This window comes from Protopterus annectens, chromosome 15.part0, assembly GCF_019279795.1.
Source record: "Protopterus annectens isolate FY-2018-M chromosome 15.part0, PAN1.0, whole genome shotgun sequence".
Classification (NCBI taxonomy): domain Eukaryota; kingdom Metazoa; phylum Chordata; order Ceratodontiformes; family Protopteridae; genus Protopterus; species Protopterus annectens.
In genome coordinates, this window is record NC_056749.1 from 667766436 (window position 1) to 667792984 (window position 26549).

Genomic DNA, 26549 nt, shown 5'->3' on the forward strand with positions numbered 1-26549 from the left:
TCTTCAGGAGGCCACCATGGCAGCAGGTCAGTTGGATATGACTACTACAGTGCCCTTGTCGATTTGGTCTGAAGCTACTTCACAGGCTTTGATTTCTGACAAACTTGCATTGGTTACTGAGGGAGATAATTCTTCACCTGTCAGATGTGATCAGACTGAAACATGGACCAAGGTCATGGTCAACCAACTACATCCTGAGTCTTTCCTTTCTAAACAGACAACCTTAAGAGACCAGTCAGCTTGCCTCAGTCAACTACCCAGTCCTTAGCTGCTATAGCCCAGGCTGAAGCACAGGACCTTCTGAAGATAGCTCAGGAATTCATTGCCTTCATGACATCTAGGGTGCCCAGCCTGACAAAGCTGCCTACTCTGAGGCTTCTTCCAGTAAGAGGGGGAGGGCTTACCATCTGAGTATGAGGAAGAATTGTCCTATTCTGAGCACCTCCCCCTCACTCCTACCCTGACCCTGTTTCAAATGCTTCCCTTTCTTCTGTGTCTCTCCCCTAAGGACTTGTCCTTTGGGGATACTCTGCATAAGATGGAGGCTTTTAACTGGGAGAGCAAGGAATTCTCTTTCAGACCCAAACCCATTATATAGAGAGCTTCAAAGTCTACCATCCCTAGACCAGTGGCTATTCCTCTAGTTCATGTAGACCTAGATGTCTTTATCTCTCTACACCCAGGCTGTCTGCCATCTGCCCCAAAGATACCAGATAATTTCTATAAAGTGCTTTCAAAAATCCAGGAGAGATCCTTCAGTAGTATTTACTAATTCCTCCAAAGGTGCCCTTAATTTATTTATTTATTTAACATTTGTTAACCAGGAAAGTCCGACTTGGAACATAGCCAGTTTTCAGCGGAGGCCGGGGGAGAAATGCTCCAGATGCATGTGTTTGAATGTGGGAGGAAACTGGAGCACCTGGAGGAAACTCACACGAATGCAGGGAGGACATGCAGACTCCACACAGAAGGCACCCCAGCTGAAAATCGAACTGGAGAACCTCTTGCTGTGAGGCGACAACACTACCACTGCACCACTGCCTTAAGCAAGCAGCTGGACACCCTTTACCAAATGACAAAGATAGTAGACTGCTGGATAGATCTGGAAAGAAGGCATATATTTCTGCTACCCTCTCTGAGGGTCCTTAATCTCCAATTCCTCACAATGAAATATTTTTTGTTTCTAACAGACCAAATCATTTCTGAAGCAGAGAGGGCATTACTGACAAGGCCTTATAAAGAAACTTAGAGGAAGCAGCCAAGTCAGCACTTCAGGTCTGCAGACATGCACTAAAATGTAGTTATAATGCACTGGGTGCATATTGTATAGCAGCTGATATAGGTTCTGTCATTCATAGACATACTTGAGTGAAGACTCGGCCTCTCTCTGAGCAGGTAAAGGCTGTAGTCCTGGATGCCCCACTGGATAAGGAGTTCCTTTTCAGCCTTCTTGCGGAAAATGTATTTGAGAAGTTGGGCAAAAAGGGAAAACAAGTGAAAACTGTGAGAATTCTATCTCCCACTCCTAGGTATAATAAGAATTATCCATGTAAATATTGGCATTTCCCCCTAAGCAAGAAGATGGGAGTCCCCTCTGAGTAAAGTGACCCAGGCAGTCTATGAAGTGGCAAACTGATAAGTGCCCTAGACCTGAGGGTTTAAAGGACCCTGCCCGCCCGGGAATAGCTGTGACTATGCACAGCCCCCTACCACTTCCCTGTAGTGAGGAGACTCTCCTCATTCCTTCAACAATGGAAGTTTATCACCAGAGACCAATGTGTCCTTCACATAATAGAGAAGGAGTATTCCATTCTGTTTGGGGGAAAGGTCACCTAGGGATGCCAAAACGTCCAAAACAACAAGAGGGTCTTATCCTTCCTATCTTGTTAGATCTTTTACAACAAGGGTCCATTCAACCAGTTCCTGCAGGGGAAAAGGGAGCATGGTTTTACTCAAGAATCTTTCTTGTCCCAAGAAAGGAGAGCTGAAGACTAACATTAGATCTGTCAAAGTTAAACAAGTTCTTGTAAGTCCCAAAATTCAAAATGCCCTTCAAAAACTGCTACCCATTATCTTTCATTGGGTTTTATGTGGTCATGCTTTACCTGAAAAATGCCTTCCTGCATGTCCCTGTTTCAAAGGAACACAGGCCAGTAGCTGTGGTTTGTGGCAGCAGGTACTTTACCAGTTTTGTGCTTTACCATTACTTCAAGTTTTCACCAAATATCTAGCTCCAGTTATAGACCATTGCAGAACCTTAGGACTGCATATTTACCCTTACCTGGATGATTGCCTCATCCAGGAAAAATCCGTCCCAGAATTCCAAGCAGCCTTAGAAGTCATTATGGACCTACTACCAGAATTTAGGCCTCACAATCAGACTATGAAAGTCAAAACTAGGCCTCACAATCAGACTATGAAAGTCAAAACTTCAGCCCCAGACAAGAATTCTTTGTCTGGGTACTCTGATAAATTCAGTGCAACAAAAATCCTTCCTACCTCAAGGCAAAATTACTTGCCTCACAAATTATCTGCTGTACTACCAAAGCAGATAAGCTTTGTAAGGGAATACTTAAGGGCCTTGAGATACATGACATCCTGTATTTTAATGGAGCCTCTGGCAAAAGTGCACAAGGAAAGTCCAGTGGTTCATAAAATAAAAAACACCCGAGAATAATATTCTTGACCCCTGGAAACCCTGATACCTCCTCTACTCTGCTTGAAAAGGGAACTGCTCTTGTGGAAGACACCATCCTTCAGAATACAAGGGCAAACATCTTCCTGCCAGAAGCAGACAAGACCGTCACCACAGATAGTTTGGGTATTGGCTGGTGTCACATTTAGGCCCCCTAAAGGTGCAAGGTATCTGGATTCCAAAACAAAGAAATCTGCACATAAACCAGAAAAATATGATGGCAGTCTTTCTAGCCATCAAAGCCTTTCAGTGCAACCCGTACCCAGAAATACTACTGATTTGAACAGACAACACCATAGTTATGTGGTATATAAACAAGCAAGGGGGAACCTATTCCTATTCCCTGTGCAGTCTTGCAATGAAAATTTGGCTACTGGTCCAAGAATTGCAACTGACACTTAGAGTATCCTACATCCTGGGTCAGAGCAACATCATAGCAGACTCTCTGAGCAGGGAACTTCTGAACCCCAGTGAATGGGAGTTGAGAGAGATTTTCCTGGACGTATCCCGTGGGGTCACTACAGTATAGATATTTTGCCTCTCATCAGAACAAACTACTACAAAAGTTCTGGTCCATAACCCAACAGACAGAGCCATATAGAGCAGACTCCTTTTCTTTCAAATGGGTAGACCTCTTTATGCCTTTACACTGCTACCCCTGATTCACAGAGTACTTATAAAAGTGAGGTCAGACAGGCTGAGCATAATACTCGTAGCCCCTTTCTGACCAAGACAATGTTGGTTCTCCCTCCTCTTGACTTTTAGCGAGGGGAGATGTATTACATTCTTCTACATGTGATAGATCTATTCACCCAGCTTAAGAGGTCTGAGTTTTATCCTCACCTGTTCACCATCAGCATGGAGGATTGTTTTTTGGCACCAAATAATACAAATCACTCTACAGAAGTGCTATTGATCCTGAGAGAGGCAAGAAAACCAAATAAGAGAAAATCATACTTATTCAAATGGAAAGGGTTTTCTTTTTGGTGCAAGAACAAACCCATTAGTCATCCTCTTGCAGACATAAATTTAGCATTGGAATATCTTTCAGAATTATTTCAGTAGGGTCTTTCTTATTTGTGTTAAGGTGCATGCTTCAGCTATCTCTACCTGCCTTAGTTGCCCCCCATCTATTTTCACTTCCACCTGAAACATTTCCTAAAAGGAGTCATACATCTAAGGCCTCTCAGGAGAAACTCTGTCCCTACTTGGGATTTCAAGTGTGTGTTAGAAAAACTTACATTACCATCTTTTGAGGTGGCAGCTTCTCCTCCTCTAAAGATGCTCACATGAAATACTACTCTACTAATAGCGTCACATCAGCCAGGCGGATCTCAGAGCTCTAAGCCCTGATGTGCAAAGAACTCTTCACTGTGTTTCACAGGGACAGGCTAAACCTAAAATCTTACTACTTTGGGCATAAAAGAGGGATTATCAGAACTGTATTTGAATCAAGCTATTCACTTGCCGGTGTTCTTTTCAGACCTGCAGAATAAAGCTGAGCAAATCCTGCATTCCTGAAGGGACACTGCCATTCAGGACAGGTCAAAGTTCACAAATAGACCGGTCTCCAAACAGATTATTTATAAATGGATAGCCATCTGCATTACTTTGTGCTGTGCCGATCATAAGCCATTTCCAGCCCAAATTAGACCTCACTTCACCAGTTATTGTGGCCACCACTGCCTTATTTAAAGGTGTCCCTACCCAAGCCATCCTGGAAGCTGCCACATGGGCATCTGTCCACACCTTTACTAAGCATTACCACTTAGCCAATGCCTCCAGGACTAGGGCAGGTTTTGCTGCTGCTGTCCTACATTGCCTGCTTTCCGGGGCCATCAGACACTCTACCTCCAACCTTTTGTAACCTTGGGAGCCTTCCCAAGAATTAGTACTATAACACTGACAATTGAAGAACACAGTACATGTGTGCCACACTTACTATAATTGTAGATGTCCAAATCAATCAGTGTTGCAGTACAAACTCCCACCCTCTTACCATCTATCTGTTGGCCTGTCCCCCATACCTGTGGTAAGAATTTCCAGTGGGTAGTTCTTATTCATCACCCTTTACTCTTGGTACTATCCAATGGTTGGAGTCTTCCCTTCTCACTGACTAAAACTATGACATCTGGAAGGGTTATGCTGCCCACAGGCATCAGATTGCTGTTCACTGCTGAGAAGGATTTGAAGATGGCACAGACAGGTATCCCTCTTATACTCTGACATCTGGCTGTCAATCCTCGGATGTCTGTTGACTAGGAATGATGTAAAGACTCTTGGAAATTGGACTGGTTATGGGCTTATCTACTCTAATATCTACAGTTATGGCCAGTGTGACACAACTGTACTTCAATAAGTCATATTGGGAGCCTGTGTTGCTGATAAAGTCCATATTTTCATAAAATTTGAAGGTGGAAACATAAAGGTTTGAGATGGGAGCTGTCATTCAGGTAAAGGTGTGAGATAGGAGATCTTGTTACAGGCTAAGTAGGTGAGGATATTTTATTAAAGGACTCCATGGACCTGGTCAAAGCTTTTTCAGTCCACTCTTTTTGGATAAACTCATGTTGCCATTGTCTGGAATATAGAATACTAAATGTAGTAAACAGTGGAGAGCAGTACATGTATGAAATAGTCAGAGTGGAAGCAGTGGATCCACTGTGGCTAAGTGGAACAAGTGGGCATGATTATGAATAGAGTCAGTGAGTATGTGAATCACATTAATTTGCACTGAGGTGAACCTCTGACAGTAGGAGGTACCGCCAGCCATGTCAGGAGAAGTAGGGCAGTGGATGTGTAACATATGTCAGCACAACTAGCTGGAATTTTTTAAAGAATTGTATGTCATTTGTGTTTCAAACTGACTTGTACAGATGCTTGTGTTTAAAATGTATTTGGAAAGTTGCTTGTGTTAATATGTATCAACAGTGTTTCCTGCTGGACAGAAAAGAAATGTACATGCATTAATATAACTGTTTAAATGTATACACTGCAACAACATATACTGGAAGAGAAGAGGTTAATCCCGCTGACTTTGGAAAAAATATTATTGAAATTAAATTACTGTATGGGTTAAGCCATAAAGATGTTATCCCATAGTTTTGAAGGGATACATAAATGTAATGTCTGTACTAGAAAATAGGTTGTAGCTCCTGTAGGAGGAAGTGGAATGGTTTTATGTTTTTTTGACTTCCAGCAGCTGTACCACATGTGAGCAATGTATTGGTAGTATCTAGAGCCTACCTTCTGGCACTTCTAGTCATAGCCCGTGACATTACTTTTGCAGGTCATATGGACGTAAAGCGTACCAAGAGACTTATTATGAAGAACTTTTATTGGCCTGGGATTGCAAGGGATGTAACAGAGTACTGCAGGACCTGTGAGCAGTGCCTAAAGGTAGGCAAGGCAGGAGACGAGGTCAAAGTTCCTTTGATGCCTTTGCCTGTGATTGAGGAGCTATTTCAGAGGGTAGCTATGGATATTGTGGGGCCCCTGAGTACCCCAAGCTGCACAGGGAAGAATTGTATCCTGGTGGTAGTAGATTATGCTACTAGATACCCTGAGGCAGTGGCTCTATCCTACATTGAGGCAGAGAAAGTGGGAAATACTATGTTAGAGATTTTCAGCAGGATAGGTTTCCAAAAAGAAACGCTGACTGACAGAGGTGCAAATTTCATGTCAGACCTGCTGGCTTTTCTGTGGAAGAACCATGGAGTGAAGCACCTAAAGACCACCCCTACCATACCCAGACTAATAGTTTTGTGGAGAGATTAAACTCTACACTAAAATCCATGCTATGGGCATTTGCAGACCAGTTTGAAAGAGTGGGACAAATATTTTCCCCATCTGCTGTTTGCTTAGAGAGGTACCCCAGAAATCCACAGGTTTTTCACCCCTTTGAGATGCTGTATTGGTATAGGGTGAGGGGACCTTTTAGATTTGATTCATGATGAGTGGGAAGTGTGTATGTGAATCCCACAAGGAGTCTGTCGTGGCATAGGTCCCAAACCTCAGGGAGCTCATAGGCTTGGCCCAGGTGAACCTGGCAGGAGCCCAACAGCAGAAAAAGGTCTGATATGACAGGAATGCTCAAGCCAGAGAGTATGCTGTGAGGCAGCAGGTGATGGTTCTCATGCCTGTCAGACACAGTAAGTTGCAGGCAACTTGGGAGGGACCCTTAAAAGTGGTAAGGAAAGTCAGAGATGATAACTGCATAGTAGAACTGCTAGGCAGGAGCATAAATTCTACTATGTTAACACAATGAAACCTTAACATGATAGGGGGGCCCTGCTGCTGAGTATTTGCAGTGGATGGCAGAAGGAGTCTGAGGGGGGATCTGGTGACTGTTCTTCTCAGAGAAGCTCGGACTGACACCTCCATGGAAGGGGTAGCAGTGTCCCAGCAGCTATCCCCTACCCAAGTTTCAGAAATCTGAGCAGTGTTACAGGAGTTTGGGGGCATGTTCACTGAGAAACCTGGTTGCACTGACCTGGTGGAGCACCATGTGGATACAGGACCCCAAAGGCCTGTCAGGTAGGCCCCTTTTGAGGGAGGAGGCACAGAAAACATTGGAACTGGGGGTAATCCAGGGGTCCAGCAGTCCCCTGGGCCTCCCCAGTAGTGCTGGTACCAAAGAAAGATGGCAGTACCAGGTTCTGTGGACTACAGGAAACTAAATAGTCACACACAGTCAGATGCTTACCCCATGCCTAGGACAGAATAGCCTTAGAGCAGTAGGGTGGGGCTAAGTATCTGACCACTGTTGATCTGACCAAGGGCTACTGGCAGGTGCCTTTGACTCCCATGGCTAGAGAGAGGGTCAGTCTTTGTGACTCCTTTCAGATTATATGAGTTCACATTGATGCCCTTTGGGATGAAAAATGCTCCAATGACCTTCCAGGGGCTGGTTCATAGGTTCATAGGTTCATACTAGGCTATCTGCCCTAGGGCATTTATAAGCCTAGCCAGAGTATGTTTGGCTTTCGCCACCCATTTTAAATTAATTTTGCTATGCCCTTTTTCGAGGTTAAAAAATAAATTCCCACTGTCAGTCTCGAACCCAGGACCTTGGTAACATTAGTCTGTATGACCTATGGTAAATCATAACCTAACAGGAACAGGAGATTATGCTCTTGCTTACCTGGATAATGTTGCTATCTACAGCCATTCCTGGCAAGAGCACAAAGGGCAGGGTTTGACCATTAAGCCCAGTAAGTGGGTATGGCAGAAGTCTCTTTTATGGGACATAGAGTTGGGGAGTGGTAAGATCAGGCCAGAACCTGCCAAAGTGGAAGACCTTCAGGTTTGGCCTGCCCCTGTTACTAAAAAGCAGGTGAGGGCATTCTTGGGGACGGCGGAGTACTATAGAAAGTTTGTTCCAATTATATTACAATACCTACTCCCATCACACACCTGATGAAGACAAACAGGGCAGACAAAGTAGCGTGGACCCCTGCCTGCGAGCAGGCATCCCAAAAGCTTAAAGGGGCTTTGGGAGGACCCCCTGTGTTAACCAGTCCAGATTACAGCAAAGAATTTGTTGTGCAGGTGGATGCTTCGAACCGTGGGGTGGAGGCTCTACTCAGCCAGGTTTCCTCAGAGGGAAAAGAGGACCCAGTAGTACATCTCAGCCGTAGACTCCAACCTAGGGAGGAAAGTTGTGCAGCAGTAGAAAAAGAATGTGTAGCGGTAGTATGGGCACTGCAGAAATTTCAACCCTATCTGTATGGAAGGAAATTCACTGTAGTTACAGACCACAATCCCCTAACATGGCTACATCAAGCCAGCCAGCAAAATGCCAAGCTATTAAGGTGGAGCCTAGGGTTGCAGGCATATGATATGACAGTGCAGCCACCACAGTGGGGTTAGCAATGCCAATGCAGATGGGCTCTCAGGACAGGGTATGGGATAATGTATCACAGATAGGCTCATTCCTGTCAAACAACATTTCTCAAGGGGCACTTGAAAAACTAGCTTGTCTTCAAAGGGGGTAGAGATGTGAAGAAAGGAGGTACTGCCATCCGTGGCAGGAGAAGTAGGGCAGTGGATGTGTAACATATGCCAGCACAGCTGGCTGGAATTTGATGAATAATTGTATGCCATTTGTATTTCAAAATGATTTGTTCAGATGCTTGTGTTTAAAAATGTATTTGTAAAGTTGCCTGTGTTAAAATGCCTCAACAGTGTTTCCTGCTGGACAGAAAAGAAATGTGCATGCATCATTGTAACTGTTTAAATGTATACATTGTAACAGAATGTACTGGGAGAGACGTTAATCCATCTGACTTTGGAAAATATATTCTTGAAATTAAATTACTTTATGGGTTAAGCCATAAAGATGTTATCCCATAGTTTTGAAGGGAGCCAGCGATGTAATGTCTGTACTAGAGAATAGGTTATAGCTGACTTCCAGCAGCTGCACCACATCTGAGCAATGATGTCTGTGTGTATGGTAACAAGTAAGTGCTAAACCTTGACAGCTTCTGGCAGTGGGGGTTGCAATGGAACCAGAAGTCAGATGACCTGATATATGTGATGTCATTCTGTACAGAAATAATGTTTTAATATTAGAGGAGACTGAAGTCTCAGCACCATTATGTATTTCATCTTGAATCTGACAACAAGGACCACTCACCCATCTTGCCTTCCTCTATTCAGTAAGCAGGAACAGAATTAATTAGGAATATATAGTGAAACTAGCTAAATACTGTTTTTCTCTGTGTGAAACTTTCCATAGGTGTTATTTTTAATATCCCCTGTGACAAACTCTGGTGTTTACTGTAAATAGTTTAGTATTTCATGTTCTTTTATTAATTATTATTAAATATATTTAAACTTCTCATTGTGGCTGGTCCTTTTAGAAAAATATTAAGTTTTGATAGTATTTGCACATACATATTTGGTGATAACTCTGGCCATTCCTGAAAGTCTTGCTGTTTGGTCACCATTACCATTTGTATTAATATTAACTTCACTCAGTATAATTGAATGCCCTTTTAAGATCCTTATAGTAACTGACTGGTGGCAGTGAATCTACAAACCGCATATTAAAAGCTCAATATACCAGTTAATAATAAATTTATTTATTTATTTTTTATATATTCGTAACAAATATATATAATATAAATTTATTATTAACTGGTATATTGAGCTTTTAATATGCGGTTTGTATGTGTTTTACTTGTGGTTAGATAATATTAGGAGTTGAAATAGTTAATAGCCAACAGCTCATTGTTTTATTTAATTAATTGGTTGCTATTATTCAATCATGGCAAGATTGGGTTTGTGTATATATATATATATATATATATATATATATATATATATATATATATATATATATTGTTTTATTTAATTAATTGGTTGCTATTATTCAATCATGGCAAGATTGGGTGTGTATATGTATGTATATATATATGTATATATATATATATATGTAAATATATATATATATATATATATATATATATATATGCTTTTATTTCAGTGTGTTTTGTGTCTGAGGAAGGCTGGTGACTTGGCCGAAAGCGCTTACATTGGATTAAACTTTTTACTGGCTTACTTGCTTGGTCTGTTGGATTGTTATTGAACTGCTATTTTATCTCTTTTAAACTCATGATTTGCACCACAGTTACGACAGATAAAGCTCGACTTGGGTTTTGCTGCTCATGCTTTAATTGCACTGAGTTGGAGCAAGCTCCCTTCCTAGAATTTGCTGGAAAAATACATGTCTTCCCGGAAACCCTGTAGCTGCCATGTGCTTGGGCCTGTTTTTGTTTACCACATGTTGCATGCTGTCTACAGTTGCTCTGGAGCCAATGAAACAGTGCTCTTGTCACTCACAAGCATACTTGTGTGTTTTTCTGTCACCTCATGGATTTGACAAATCTTTATGGCTTTACTCTACATTAAATCTGTCACAAAGTAAAATCTTTCTCACAGCAGCACTGTTAGTAACACACACAAGTCTGTCCTTTATCAACTCATCTTTTAAGTCACCAAACTGACAAGTTTTGGCTCTGTTTTTCAGGTCAGTTATACAAGCTGCAAGTGTTTTCCCTGGTTTCTGATCTCTCGTGAAAAACAAATGTCTCTCTAATGTAATATTTGTCTGGGGGTTACACATTTCTGTCAACTGTGCTTCAAACACTTGGTCTTTCTTTTATTCTGCCTGTACAACAATATGACTGTTTTCACCTTCTCCTTCATATACTGCAAGTGCATACACAAATGAACACGGTCTTTCTATGGCCTCCGACCCATCTAGGTTTAGCAGAATGAATGCCCTGGTGTGTGCATCTCTATCTGCATAAGCTGCTTGTATAAAAATATACTCTTGCTCAAATATTCTTTAATTCTCTGCAATATTCTGATCAAATACAAGTGGTAAGGACTTTCAAAATCCGTCTACCGTATTAACACATACCAGAGAAGGGTTTTGCAAATGAGAACAAACATGCACATATGCCAGAAACGTAAGCCAGTATTTGTAACTTTGTCCAGTGCCCTTGTGCTTTTGAAATTTATACCTTTTGAGCTTTTCAAAATTATGCTAATGGACAAACTCATATCGTTGAATAACTGGACTTTGCGAAGTCAACTTCTCGGGCAGTTTAACACTCTTGTAATATTGTTTTGCATGGTTAGTCATTTATCATTATTTTAAGAAACATCTCAAACAACTTTACAATGTGAACGAAATAAACATTTGGGCACTGTAATACTCTTGTAATATCTTTTTCTTTCTTGCAAGAAATCACCTCTTATCCGTGTAAGAAACATATCAAATAACTGCATGATGCAAATAAACTGGACATCTCTTGCCCTAAACTCAGTAACATTTTGGAGTAATTGTACTTTGAGAACAACTGCACACAGCACACTGAAATGTCCCCAAAATGGCAGTACCTTGCAAGGCAACTCTTTACAGTGCAAGCAACACTCTGTAATTGTAGCACTTTGTGAATAGACACACCCAGCACAAGAAACTTTTTGAAATGTCTGTACTTTGACTGTATTTCATGAAATAGTTGCACTTTCCACACAATAAACTCTTCAAAATACATGCACAGTAATAACAGGGTTGCCAGATGTCCGACTGGCCAGGTAGGGACAAGTGAAGAAGAAAAAAAAAAAGGTATTCCACGCTAAAGACGGAACATCAGAGTTCCGCATTAAACAAAAGTAGCTCTGTGTTTATTTTTTTTCTGATTGGCGCGGACAATCAAAAATAAATAAACACGGAGCTACTTCTGTTTAATGCGAACATCGCAGATGTTCGTGTGACACTGCTGAGGTCATTACACTTAGGATATCCTGCCGTCAGGCGGTTCCCCAGTCGGCCTGAGTTCCAAAATCTTGGTCCGGCGTCGGTTGCTGTCACTTCTTCCCTGACGTCAGTGCGCCAGGGGAATATAAGATGCAGCCAACGCCATTTTATTCAGTCTTTCTTGCCGCGTGGTGCCCGAAGCAGAAGCAGTTCGCCAGTGCCGGTCGGCTGACTCCTGAGATTTTCATTCCGAATCCAGAACCGAAGTCTTCTAAAAAGCTAAGTACCCCGTTGGGGAATTTTTTTCTTGCCTCAGACGGATGTCAGTAAAAGTTAATAATTGTATTTCTTGTGGGAAGCAAATACCTCATAAGGATTTTCACTCCTACTGTATCCCATGCCTAGGCCCAGACCACAACGTCACTGGTTGTTGGTTTTGTGCTAGGTTTAACAAGCGCACTATTAAACGTCTGTTTGATTTTGCCCATTATTTTGGCAGAAAATTTAATTACACCATGCCGTCGGAACTTCCGATGACCGGAATTCATAAAAAGCACAAGGACAAGGACAGGCATCCGAGGCCCAAGTCTGACAACGAGGCCTCTTCTAGGCCGGTCGCCGGTTCTCCGGTTTTCAGCGAGGCGCCTACGCAGCCCCTGACAACCGCTTCTATAGAACCACAGACCGTCTCCGACCCCCACGTGGAGCTGGCTGGTCCTTCGGATGCTCCTGCTATTTAGATTACCAAACTTAATCCTACAGCGTGAACAGAAGTAGCTGAACAATCCACAGCTTCAGAGGGTGTTTTCAGACCTACCCAGTTAACCGTTAAACCCTCTGTTAAGTCTAAGCCTCCCTTAAAAGCAAAGAAACAGACACAGCAATTTCCAGGGCAGGCTTCCATGCCTAAGAAACAAATGCTAAAAATGGCCGAAGACCTAATCACCCTGATCAGAGGGTCCCAACCCCCTCCAGATAAAAGGCCCAGACAAGATGCAGACTATGAATCTTCAGACCAGGTGTCCATTTCCTCTGACTCATCCTCAGACCTGGGGTATTTCTTACCCCCTTATGAGGATTCCGATGCTGAGGAATCAATTCCATCAGCCTCTCCGCCTGAGGACTGCTCCTTTGGGGAGACCTTACATACCATGAGGGAGCATTTCCACTGGGAAGGCCAGGATTACTCAGAATACAAGAAAAGGCTCCAAGACTTTCTCTTATTGCCTCAACACAGACCCCTTGCTATTCTGCCAGTGTTAGATATTGTGGATGATGTATACACTGAATCCAGCTTAAACCCCAACTTCTTACCACCAGCCCCAGTTAAGCCAGATAGATATTACAGAGTCCCTGACTCTCACAAATTTCTGTACAAAAGCCCTGTTGCTGACCCTGAAACTATTTCTCAGGGACCCAAAAGGATTAAGGCCTCATCAGCTAAAAACCCAGTCCCCTCTGACAGAGATTCCAGAGCATTAGACAGATGGGGCAAGAAAGTTTATACATCTGCAACTTTAGCCATGAGAACCTTGAATTGCCAGTTTCACATGCTAAAATATCAGCAATTTTTAATGTCTCAGTTGAAACAAAAGATGTTTCCAGATTCAGATCCTCTTAATTTGAAAGAAATGCAGGATTTATTGCATGCAGCTGAACAAGTGGGAAAACATACTTTGCAATGTGGTTTTGATTCCTTAGAGGCCTCCTGTAGAGCAGCAGTTACAGGCTGTGTATTAGAAGGCATGCTTGGTTAAAGGAACATACGCTACCAGATCATGTTAAGGCCAAATTACTGGATGCACCTTTGCAGCGGGATGTGTTGTTTGGAGTTAAGGCAGAGGAGGTATTAAAAAAGATGGAGGATAAGGCAAAATCTATGCAAACGGTCAAAGATTTCTTACAGGTTCAACCTCCTCGTTTTAGCAGAAATTTGCCAACAAAAAATTAGTCCTTTCCAGTCACTGACAGACCTCAAAGGGGCAGATATAGATGTCCAAGAGGTAGAGGTCAGACACAAGGCCCTTACAGACCTCGACAATGGGGTACACCAGGCCAGAAAGAAGGGGAAGACGGGCCTCAACCTTATAAAAAACAGTCTCAATGACTTCCCACTACAGCTGCCAAACGGCTGTCTCTTGGCAGCCCCCTTAGGAGGAAAACTGGCTCTTTTGTATCACAATTGGCATTGCATCACCAAAGACAAATGGGTTCTCAACATCATATATCAAGGTTACAGGTTCCACTTCCACACTCTTCCAGGGTTAAAAGGAATGCCAAATGTGCCACCAAATCGATGGGTAGAGACTCAAAAACAAATTACAGCACTCATGGACATGAGGGCTATTCAAAAGGGACCACCACAAGAGCAAGGGCAAGGATTTTACTCAAGACTCTTTCTGGTTCCCATAAAGGACAAAGCCTGGAGACCCATTCTGGACCTTTCTTCTCTGAACACTTACCTGGATATTCCGAAATTCAAAACGTTGACACTACAGCAGCTTCTTCCCATGCTGGGCAAGAAAGCTTGGCTCATGACTTTGGACCTCTGAGGCGTACCTGCATGCCCCTATCAGACATAACTGCAGAAGATACCTCAGATTTCTAGCAGGTTCAATGCACGATCAATTCTCTGCACTGCCCTTTGGCTTATCTACTGCGCCCAGGGTCTTCACAAAGTGCCTGGCACCAGTAATTGCATTTTGCAGGCAAAAAGGAATTCAAATTTACCCATACCTGGACGACTGCCTAATCCAAGCAGAGAGCAAGGACATTCTTCTAAAGCATCTGGTGCATGTAAAAAAGTTAAGTTGCCTAGGGTACACAGTAAACGAAAAGAAATCAAAACTAGTGCCCGCACAACAGATAATATTCCTGGGTGCCAGCTTAAATACAATGGCCCAGATGGCTTATCTCACGTCAGACAAGCAATGACAACTGACTCAGTATTTTCATTTAATGGCAACAAAGACCCAACTCCCTGCAAGACAAATTCTGCAGGCCTTGGGCTACATGGCATCTTGCATACTACTAATTCTGTATGCCAGACTGCATATGAGAAAACTACAATGGTACCTAAAGAATGTATGGTCTCAACACTGTCAAAATTTGGAAACAGTTGTACCACTAATTCCTTGCCTTCAACAGGAGTTTCAATGGTGGGGCTCAAGCTTGTCACCTCAACAAGGGACAGCCTTTTACTCAACCCACAGCCAGGCAGACACTGACAACAGATGTATCGGATTATGCCTGGGGAGCACACACGGCAGGAAAATGTATTCAGGGCAAGTGGCCCTCAGAACAAAGACATCTCCACATCAATCAAAAAGTGATGCTAGCTGTACAAAATGCAATTACATCTTTCAAGGACCTGCTACATCCAGGACAACTACTAATAAAGACAGACAACACCACAGTTATGTGGTACATAAACAAGCAAGGGGGCACACACTCCTACCCCCTCTGCAGACAAGCCATGACCTTGTGGAACACAGCTTTAAACTACCAAGTTCGTCTGCAGGCACAATTCCTGCCAGGAGAGAAAAACACACTGGCAGACGACCTAAGCAGAAACATCATGGATCCTCATGAATGGCAATTGAGTCCACAAATATTCAGAATGATAGTACAAAAATGGGGGAAACCAGACATAGATCTGTTTGCATCCCCAATGAACTGCCAACTACAGAAATTCTGCACAAGGAGCTACCATCCACAAGCACAGAAAGTGGATGCCCTCTCATTCAGCTGGAAAAAACTACAAGTATACGCTTTCCCTCCTTTACCTCTCCTTCCAAAGGTACTTATAAAAGCCAGGCAGGAAGAGCCAAAGATAATCCTGATTGCACCAGACTGGCCACGCCAGCACTGGTACCCAATGTTAAAGAACTTGGCACAAGAACCACCTTACATTTTGCCTCAAATCCCACAGCTGTTGACACAACACAACAATCAGATACTTCACAGCCAGCTAAAGACCTTAAATCTAGCTGCATGGAAAATTTCTTAACCAAGCAAGCACTGCCTCTCTTCAAAGCTGTTATGGATGTCATTCAGGAGGCCAGAAGGCCTAGCACCAGGAAAGCTTACTCGGATAAATGGAAGAGATTCTGTGCCTGGAACCTAGCACACAGCCTTGACCCTCTTGTCCCAAACATTCCTCAGATACTTCAATACTTAACTGAGATGCTGGACAAGAGCCTCTCCTTCTCATCCATCAAGATTCATGCCTCAGCCATTTCTGCTCATTACAACATGGATCCACCAATTTTTTCAAATCCTTTGCTCAAACAGTACCTCAGAGGGGCTAAAAACATGAGATCGCCCCGTTAGCGCCTACACCAACTTGGGACCTCAACTTTGTTTTGGAAAAATTAACTTTACCTCCTTTTGAGCCAGCTAACACAGCAGAATTAAAATACATCTCTTGGAAGACTGCTCTGCTACTGGCAATAACATCAGCAAGAAGAGTTTCAGAATTACAGGCACTAATGGCAGTGGAACCTTTCCTCATTTTCCACCAGGACAGGATGCCCTTAAGAACTAACCCTACGTTTATGCCAAAGGTAGTATCAAGTGTGGCTCTAAACCAAACTATTCACTTGCCAACGTTTTATCCAAAACCACAAAACAAAGGGGAGAGACTACTACATTCCTTGGACATTCACAGACAGTTGTGCTTCTACTTGGACAAAACCAAAGCTTTCAGAAAATCTGAGCAATTATTGGTAGCATATGCTGCAGGAGCACAGGGAAAAGCCATTTCAAAGCAGACTATTTCAAAATGGATAGCTCACTGTATACGTTTTTGCTATACACACCATGGGAAACCTGTACCTAGCATCATTAGATCTCACTCCACCAGGGCAACAGCCACTTCAACTGCCTACCTCACAGGAGTGCCTACCAAGGATATTTTAGAAGCAGCAACATGGAGTTCTGTACGTACCTTCACCAAACATTACCATTTGCCTTTATATTCCAAATCCAGAGCTGGCTTTGCCACTGCTGTGCTGCAGGGCCTTATAGCCACCCCTAATGCCTTATAGATCCATCCCCCCTACCTCAGATTTGGGATTCCACCCAAGTATAATGACTGCAGCAGTGTCACACAATGAACATAGATCAGTTTTGTACCTACCATAAATGTAGATGTTCGAGTGTAGACACTGCTGCAGTCTAGGTTACCCTCCCTCCTTCCCCTCTTACTTTCTGGTATGTACCTAGGTCTTCTACCCTTATTTCCTAAAGGGAGTATTTGCTGGTAATTAAAAATGGTTGTTTGCTTTTCTATTGCACATTTTACTAGCAATTTGAAAGGCCTACCTATTTGGGGGCACCTGACATCTGGGGCAAGAAAAACTGAAGAAAATGGTGTCGGCTGCATCTTGTATCCCCCTGGCGCACTGACGTCAGGGAAGAAGCGACAGCAACCGACACCGCACCAAGACTTTGGAACTCAGGCTGACTGGGGAACCGCCTGACGGCAGGATAACCCAAGTGTAATGACTGCAGCAGTGTCTACACTCGAACATCTACATTTATGGTAGGTACAAAACTGTACTTTCCACATTAAACAGTTAGCTCTGTTTTGTGATTTTTTTTGATTGGCCCGTATACCGGTATACGGGCCAATCAAAAATTGCTAAACACTGAGCTACTTCTGTTTAATGCGGAACTGCGATGTTCCACATTAAACACAAGAAGCTCTGTGTTTAGCAAGTTTTGATTGGCCCGTATGCCGGTGTACGGGCCAATCAAAAAAAAAAAACAAAGCGGAGGCTGCCCGGGATTTAAACCGGCAGTGCGGGATTCTGTATCAGGCTGCTGATCTCGGGACAGTCCCACCCAAATAGGGATGTCTGGCAACCCTGAGTAATAAGCACACAATATAAGTACTTTTACACACTTTGAGATGCTTTGAGATACTTTGAATAACTTTAGTTATGCCCTTGATGCACTACGAAGTTGTAGTTATGCCAAAACACAGCACTTTGCGAAACACATGCAGTCTTCTTGCTTTATTTAAAATAGTGTGTGCTGTATTGAATGAGTTACCTGATGAATGGAATATATCCTGAAAGTGCTCATCTTTGATTTACTCTATTTGGTTTTAATAAAAGTGCTTTTATCAGTCTGGTGGCTTTCATCTTTTTTGTTCCATTGTATAGCAGCAAGCCTGACCTTTGGTGAGGAGCACCTCATTTTGTTTTGTATACTTTTCATTACCCATGATTCTTTTCTCTCTCTCTCTTTTTTGTGCTCGCTTCTCTAAGTTTTACCTTCACTGTCATCTCTGCACCTCATGACTCTGGATTTTATTCTCTGCGATCCTGGTTCTGACACTGTGTCGCTCTCCTACTTTAAACATGATAGAAGAGTTTGTGGTTCTGTTCAAGCAGCTTTATTTTGTACAAACACATCACTATAGAAGTTTACTGACTTTACCTTAGGTAACTTGCATACAAACTAACAACTGCAATCATGCATGCTCTCACTCTGGCTACTCTTACAAAATGGCACTAGGGATTGCACATGTCTGGAATTTATACGTGCACGTACAGCCTTGACATGCTTCTTAAAGCTACAGCACACATCACTTGCATTGTGGTAATTCTTTGTAACAGTATATGCTGATAGGGTAGTGGTAGGAATGGGCATGGATGGTGGTGTGTCTGTGAGATTAGTGGGCTCGAGTACGAGCCTGTGTTTCTGAGGTGCCCTGTCAGGTGTTTTGGATAATGTGGCTAGTTTTATTTTTCTGCTTTACCATATAGTGTTTATGCTTTTTGACAATTTCTGAAAGATCTGCCTCCAGCTTGTGAAACTAAATGCATTTCTCATAGTCATATTTTGTGTTTGGTAATAAGTGGCTCATCACTAATCATGACGCAGTCACTACACCACCTCAGGATGCCTAGGGAAGGTAGGCTGTTCAGGGAAACAGAATTATTCACAAGTGCGCAGCTGTAGTACATGCACTGCAATGGACAGGAAATGACCATCGAGCAGGTGTTAACTACAAACTGAAACAGTCAGTGAGTAGGAAACGGTGGGTAATCAAATGAAGATCAGTTAGTAAAACAATAATTAGTAAGCACACACTCAATGTGGATCAGTATTAGAGCAAAATGAGACCAGTTTAGACAGCAATTAGGCACCAACAAAATAATAAACTGGAGATTAATTCATAACACAATAAACACACACACACACACGTGGTTTGATTAATTATGCAGTAGTTAGTGAGGAGGTATGAGAAATTTGCTTAATTCAAGCATAAAAATTCCACTAGTACAACTGAACTTTAATTAATGATCTATAAATAAGATTATGAACTATATGTAATTCACAGTAAGGATGTAGAGAAGTTGTTGTACCTGTTGTAGATTAGGCTGTTATTGTACTTATCCAGTAGGGTTTATACCGATCAACAGTGCAGAGTTGTATGCAGCAAAATGCTGAAGCAAGCAAACCTACATGGATTCCTTTTAAATGTCATGTGATATGGGACATTTGTAAGGCATGTAAAGCTTGAGTCATTGTACATGCAGGAATACCGTGGTCCTTCCTGCCATCACAGGGATTAAAACAGGAGTGCCATTTTTGTATTATATGTACAGTAATACGACACTGAATACTTCTGTAGTACTGTAGTGTATGAAGTATGCCTGGAATGATTTGTGCCATAGACACCTGTGTAATGAAATGTATACAGCCTACTGTGACTGGTTTGTGTTGCAACCTGCATGCTATAGTATGTGTGTTGTATATTCTGATATGTAGAGACATGTAGCTAAGGCAGTGTACACTAATTACTGTAAGAGGTAAAGTAGCATATACAGTGTACTCTGATCTAACTGTGAATAATCTGTACCACGCAGTTGGTGTTCTCTTATGTGGATGTTGTACTCTGAAAACCGTTTGTGGTACTACGGTGTATGACATGTACTACGGTGTATGACATGTACTTTTCAGTGAATTGCCCCTGTGCAGGTAACCACCGCTTAACATCCGAGATAGTTCTATCCCATAGAACATTAAGCAAACATACTATAATTTGCATTGTGCTTTGCTTAACATCTGTGTGCGCAATAGCTGATTGCATTTATGTCTGCTTAGTGCAGTATGGACGTAAATGCAGTCTGATGTGTGGAAGGATGTTAAGTGGCGGTTACCTATACTGTAATATATGGAATGTTTTCTGAATAAGCTATGCTACTGCCTGTATAGGATTATATACAGTAGTTCAGTCTAAGTGTTATATGCAGTACTGTAAGAGGTCTGTGCATGTAGCTTGCATACTTAGATACATGTATTCTGTAAAAGCTGATCTGAAGCCCCTCTGTACTGTAATATGCTGTAATCTACTCTGAGTACTTGGTGCAGTAGTTGTAACATATGTAAATTACTTTGTGATCTCCAGGTCCACAACTTTGTATACTTTGGCATAGTTAACATACTGTGAATAAACTGAGCTTCAAGACTTCCAAGATGGCTGCACACTGAACATTGGTTTGATTTGAGCTCTCCCAGTGTGAAAACAGAAGCTGTTAAAAAAAGTGTAGGTGTAATTAAATTCAGTCACTATTAAGTACTTTGTTTGGATGCCATCAAAGACAGCATTTGGAAAAGCAGAGGAAAAAAGTCATCCAGAAAAGAAGAGAAAGCTGTGGCAGTAAGTAATTCAGAGGAAAACTAGATCAAATCCACTCAGAAGTATTTAAAATAAATGTGATACTGAAGGAATATATCAACTCCAATAAGAAAAGGCTGGAAAAAAAATGGAAGAAACTAACTAGATGTTCAGATGAACTAATAAAACTACAAAAATAAGAAGTTGAAGAAAAGGCTAGCTAAGCATGAAGCTTCTCAAGAAGAGTGGATTCAAGTTGTAGAATTAGAAGATGTGTACAGGAAAAAACTGAGCTTTTTTGCTGTACCAGTGAAACTTGTAGAAACAGAAATTGTATTCTATGAAAGTACAAATAAGGAACTGGAGCAGTGTTCCACAGCAAGATGCGTTAACTGAGAGGATACATCATGTGTATACTCCTAACCTGGCCATGGGAAAGCAGCCAGAATCATGTCTATTAGTAAAAATGCAGCCTTAACAACAGAAAGAGTTGTTCCTGACAAAATTGTGGCAAAAAAGTATTAAAAATTGGAAACAGCAGTGTGCTTGTGAAAAATTATTATTTGATGCTCGCCAAGCAAAAGGGAAACAAATTTATCCCAGTCTCAGGGGGACTGTTGAGAGGCAGGTGTGAGACTCAAGCAGCAGAATATTTCTTTCTTGCAGCGCAGGCTAAGGAGGGAAAAAAGTATATCCAGCAAGATTGAAGCCAGTAAGTAGATAGGGACTCTGCTTCTCATTCTTCTGACAACAAAATAGTGACTTTGCCAGTGATGTCTTTTCCAGTGTTCCAAAGAAAAATATCAGAGAGACAGAATAAAGTATAGGAGTTGGAGTTTGAGGAATCAGCAATATCTTGGACTTGAACCAGAGCCTGATAATGGTAGATGATCAGGAAGAAGACGTGAACACTGAAAATATTGAATAAATGGGAGACCATAAAGCTTGACTGAGATTTGTGAAATATGGCTTTGTAAGAACTGAAACTTGATAGACTTTAACCGTGTGTATGGACTGTAAAGCATACACTCCATTTTGTCATTACTATTCAGGACACCAGGGAGAAAACTGTAAAATTACTTCTGTCAAATATTTTGTGATGTAAATTGTATCTTATATTGTTAAGTAGATGTGCATAGTGCACAGTCAGAGGTATTTTAAATGTAGGGGGATGAGTCTTTTCATTGACTGCTGTGTATGTGTTCAGTATTAATGTTATCAAGTATGTTTTATTTTTTATAGGATATATTGGCTTTACTGTTTAACAAGATAAGGAAGGCTGGAAAAAAAGTATGTATGAGTTAATATGATCTGGGGTGGGGGTGAGATGAAAGAGTTTACTGATTATATTACATGTAGAATTAAAATAATTTCCCTTGTTTTCACTAGAGTAGATGTCTGAATTGATATCCTTGGCTTGAGCTATGGACAATTTTTTTAAGCAAAGAGGCTTGAAAAATAAGGCAGAATGATGAAAGACATGAAGAAATACTAAGTTTCTTGAATCTGCAAAATTGTTAGCTTTCTTTCCATCAGCAAAATGCTGTCAGTAAGAGACATGAAGTCTGTAACTGAAGGCAGTTGGCCATAAGTCTGTGTACTTTGTCGAGTGAAATATATAAAGATTCCTTCAAGTCTGTGCAAAGTTGTTACCTTTTTTTTCTTTTTTTTTCCTCAGTGCTGGGAGACAATCCGCCTGCAGGACCAAGCAGTTAATCTTGGGAGTTCTGAGCATTCTTTGCTGAGAGATGTGCAGAATATAAAGTGGCAAGTAATTCCATGAAAAAAGTCAGAAATTAGGGAACATGAGTAAGAAATAGTCCCCCCAGCAATCTTATTTTACTTTAATGCACTTAATAGAACAGTGTACAACTTACTTTTGTTAAAAGGTAGCCAGTGCACATTTTTCTTGGGACTAAAAGTTTTTCTGAAATCATGCAAGCTGTTCCCATCTGGGAGGTGAAGAGAGATGAGAAGAGTACAAGCAACAGAGTAAATGGGAAAATGGGCAGTAGCATGCACTTTAGCGTGAGTAGCCGTAATGTTACATTAGGTAACACCTGAGTGTGCATAAATTGCTGCTATCTGGAGGGTTAAACTACATTTTTTGAAAATGTACATAGTTTTGTGTGCCCTGAGTTAACAGTGGAATGGGGATTTTAAAAATTTATTTGTTTTTTTATTTGAGGGTTTTTATTAAATCAAGCAGTCTGAAGTATGTGACCTAGGTTCAAATGGAGATGAGAAGGGACAACTGTATAAAAAGATAAGTAAGACAAAAGTTGGAAATAAACATTCAAAACAACTATTATGTACAACAGGTGGGAGCAGTAGCTTTTGTCATAATGGCTACTATGTACATATTATCCTGGAATGTAAATGGATGTACAGGTATAGACAACAACAAAGTATTGAATTATATTAAGAAATGTAGGGTGCAAATAGCAATGTTTCAAGACACACTTTTGGATAGAAACGAGCTTATGAATTTGACGAAGAAAAGATTTCAGAAGGGATATTGAGGAGAATGTCAGGAACAAAGGAAAAGCGGAGTAATAATACTGATTGCTAGAGGGATCAAATAGTGATAGAGAAAAAAAGACAATAGCAGTATATTTGTGGCATTAAAGGGCTGGGTGGTAGGATACATACTATGACACAGATGAAGGAATGAGGGCATCAGAGCAGAATCCCAAGTAGCCCCAGTTGCAGGGATGTTCAAAGAGAACAGATTACTGTACTTCAGGCAGATGTGCAAGAAATCAGAAGACAATTTGGTGAAGTGGATTTGGTATAGAGAGGAGGAAGGCAAGAGGAAATGATATATGGCAGAGAGATGGATGTATTATGTGCGAGAAGACCTGTGACATTCGGGCATGACTATTGAAGTAGGTAGGAGAGCGGCATTGAATTGAGAAAGATGATTATGGTTGATGCTATGCCCGGTCTCCATGTAGAAAAATGGGGGAAAACTATGTTGATTGTGGTAATAAGGGGCTTTAGGCAAGGGAGGATGATTACCCTGGCATGTATTTATACACCACAGAGAAGTGCTGTTATGGTGCTTAAGAAAATTTGGGGAGAAGTAATAAGCTTTCAGCAGGGAACATTATTTTATAGGTGGGGACTGTAACTTGATTTGCAATATTGAGGATGTATCAAAGGGACCTAGAAGGGAAAATATAAGAGGAGGGTATATTTCAGAATAAGTTTATGAAAATATTCAGTATGGAATATGTGAATTCAATAGTAGGATCTCCGACAGAATTTACACATTGTTCCCCAAGATACCACAACTGGAATGGACTGGATAGAAGTTATATTTCACAGGATCATGCGCATTTAATTGAAAGCCTTGGAACACATTCATTAAGTATCTGAACTCATACACTGATTAACATAAATAAGGTAAAAATACAGAGTAATGAAGTAAAATGCGACAGTGGTGCTTTCCTACTTGTTAAAAAGAGAGGAATTGAAGGAATGGATATTGGAATTGGAGAATTGTGTCCCAAGTACAGTGATGTAATATGCAAATAGTACTAATCGGAGTACCATGTATAACTGCAGTGATGTAATATGTAGAGAGTACTAATCTGAGTATGATCTTCAAGTGCAGTGATGTAATGTTCAGAGAGTACTCCCAAGTGGTCTGTTGTCATTCTGTCTATATATTTAGGTGGAAGTAATATACTCTGAGTGAGATGAGTACTGTGCTATCCTGCAGTGTACTTTGATTACTGTGGGTCGCACTATAAATGGTCTGTGCTGCATCACATATGTAGTTTGGTACAAACAGTGTACATTAAATAATTTGTGTTACAGCCTCCATGCTCTAATATGCTGTAGTGCACTGATTACTGTCTGCAGTACTTTAATGGAGTACTGTAGGTGGTTTGTGTCACACACTGCATACAGTTATGCATGCAGCATACTCTGAGTAAGCTGCTCTACAGGCTGAGTACATTAATGTACTGTAGTACAGAATGCATAGTGTGTGCACTACTGTAAGTGGCCTTTGCCTGTGTACTTTGGGTTATGCAGTAGATTGCAGCTGGGTGTGATGGTGTTGTAGCAGAGAATGTTTGCATCATAGGAATAGCCGAGTGGTACAGGAGCAGTGGTCTGTATAGAGGAAGCACTGTTACCCTGTATGGATTGTCTGGATAGAATGTAGAGTTCTTAATGCGGAAGCATTGGTGATGTGGTGCCACTTGGCTGCCAAGAAAGAGTGCATTTATTATGTGGAGAGGGTACTGAACTGCAGGCATTGGTGGAGGAAGAAATTCTTGTTTATTCATAATTCCTGGTACATCTCAAGAACACTTTGATATACAAAGACCCTTATACACGATACGTATAAAGCAAGCCTACAGAAGTTATGACATATCTGTGTAGTATAACAGCTGAAGTTTGCAAAAGATTCCAGGATTGTACTTTGGTCCAAAACATCATCCAGTCAAACTATGATTTATTTATTGTTCCAATGAATGCAGTATCTGCATACATATCTAGTTCATTTTTTTCAGAAAGCATTACATGACAGTAAACACATTTGCCTTTGCCAGTTTTTGAACGATTTCATGTCTTCATATTGATTTGCTTTTGTAATTGAAGTGCCAGTGTAAAAGCTTTACTACCCCTCATATTTTCTGCACTGTTTCTGCAAAAGCAACTGACCACCTGTTTGCTGTGTATTGTAAACCCCCTTTATGCTTTACTCATTTCCCATTTTGTGGCAAGAAGTGGAACAGTGAGAAAATGATGAATAAAGCTATTATGTTGGGGTGCTGGGGGTTTCACACTTACCCACTTACTTAGTGCCTCATATCCCCATGGATGAGCATACTGTGGCTTGTGGTTAGCTGGCAGATTCATCATCTGTCTAAGACTGCTGTTATTGTAAAGAACCTATTTTCTACACTTTTGGTATATATTTACCTGCTATAGTTCCTTTGGTCTTCTGCTGTGGTAGGACTGTGGAGCACCTTAGTCTGCCTTCTCCCTTGGGCAGTGAACCAGCTAAATGCTGCCACTGTTGTGACCCCATTTGTCAACAATACAGAATGCACGCTGCACCATCAAGCTAGTTTTACTGTGTTTAGTCTTGATGTAAGTGCTGATCAGGCTGTAAGTATGTCTGTTTTTATTGTATATTGTTTCACATAATAGTGTACATAGTTAGATTAATCAGTTTTTAATTTTAAATTTTAGCACCCAAACGTGAAACAACAGCACAGGTGCTTTTACAGCAGAACAAGCTTAAAGAACAGGCCACAGGCAAAGACAAGATTCTGGAAACTGATAGGAGGATACAAAGGTAAGACAATATTTGCCTACTTATTTTTATAGTCTTGTATTTATTTTTCATGATGGTAAGAAAGGCACTTCTCCTTGCTGCTGAAAGTGCTGTTTGTTGAAATTGTGTGTGTTGGAATATGTGTATTTTTAAAAATTTACCTTAGTGGGCACATACTGGTAATTTTTTCTCAGCATAGGTACTGGTATTGCAGAAGCTTGGTTATATGCAAGATGTTCATTGCAAAGATTACTGCTGCATTAGTTTTCATGATGTATGAGAATTAACCACAGGTGAATATTAAGTGCACCTGACCTGACTCCCAGAACTTTGGTGTTCCGATAAGAGTGTTGTCCTCACACTGCGGGTGTCAGCTTTGCACTGAGTAGAAAGGCAGGAGATGCCAGTGCTGTCATCATTTTATATGTAATCTATATGTCAGTAATGAGAGAGTTTGGACTTTTGGACTTCCCTATTTCCAGCATGATAAGGGCTTGTCGGGGATTCTTCTTGCTATTATTTCTTATTGTGATTGTTCTGAGTTCTGGTAGTGATTTTGAAATTGGTCTGGAAAGCTTTTTGCTCTGTTTTTCTGAAGCCTGCAATGTTCTTGAAAAACTAAGTGCAACTTTGATAGGAAGATTCCATC

At 41.3% G+C, this 26549-nt stretch overlaps 1 protein-coding gene across 1 annotated transcript in view; it reads left to right on the forward strand.

Moving 5' to 3' along the window:
* The window catches only part of SYTL4 (synaptotagmin like 4), a 975777-nt gene that overhangs the window by 595290 nt on the left and 353938 nt on the right, over positions 1 to 26549 (forward strand). The window contains exon 5 of the mRNA XM_044057514.1: positions 25816 to 25921. Coding sequence (XP_043913449.1) covers positions 25816 to 25921 — 106 coding nt within the window. The remainder of the gene's footprint in view (positions 1 to 25815; positions 25922 to 26549) is intronic.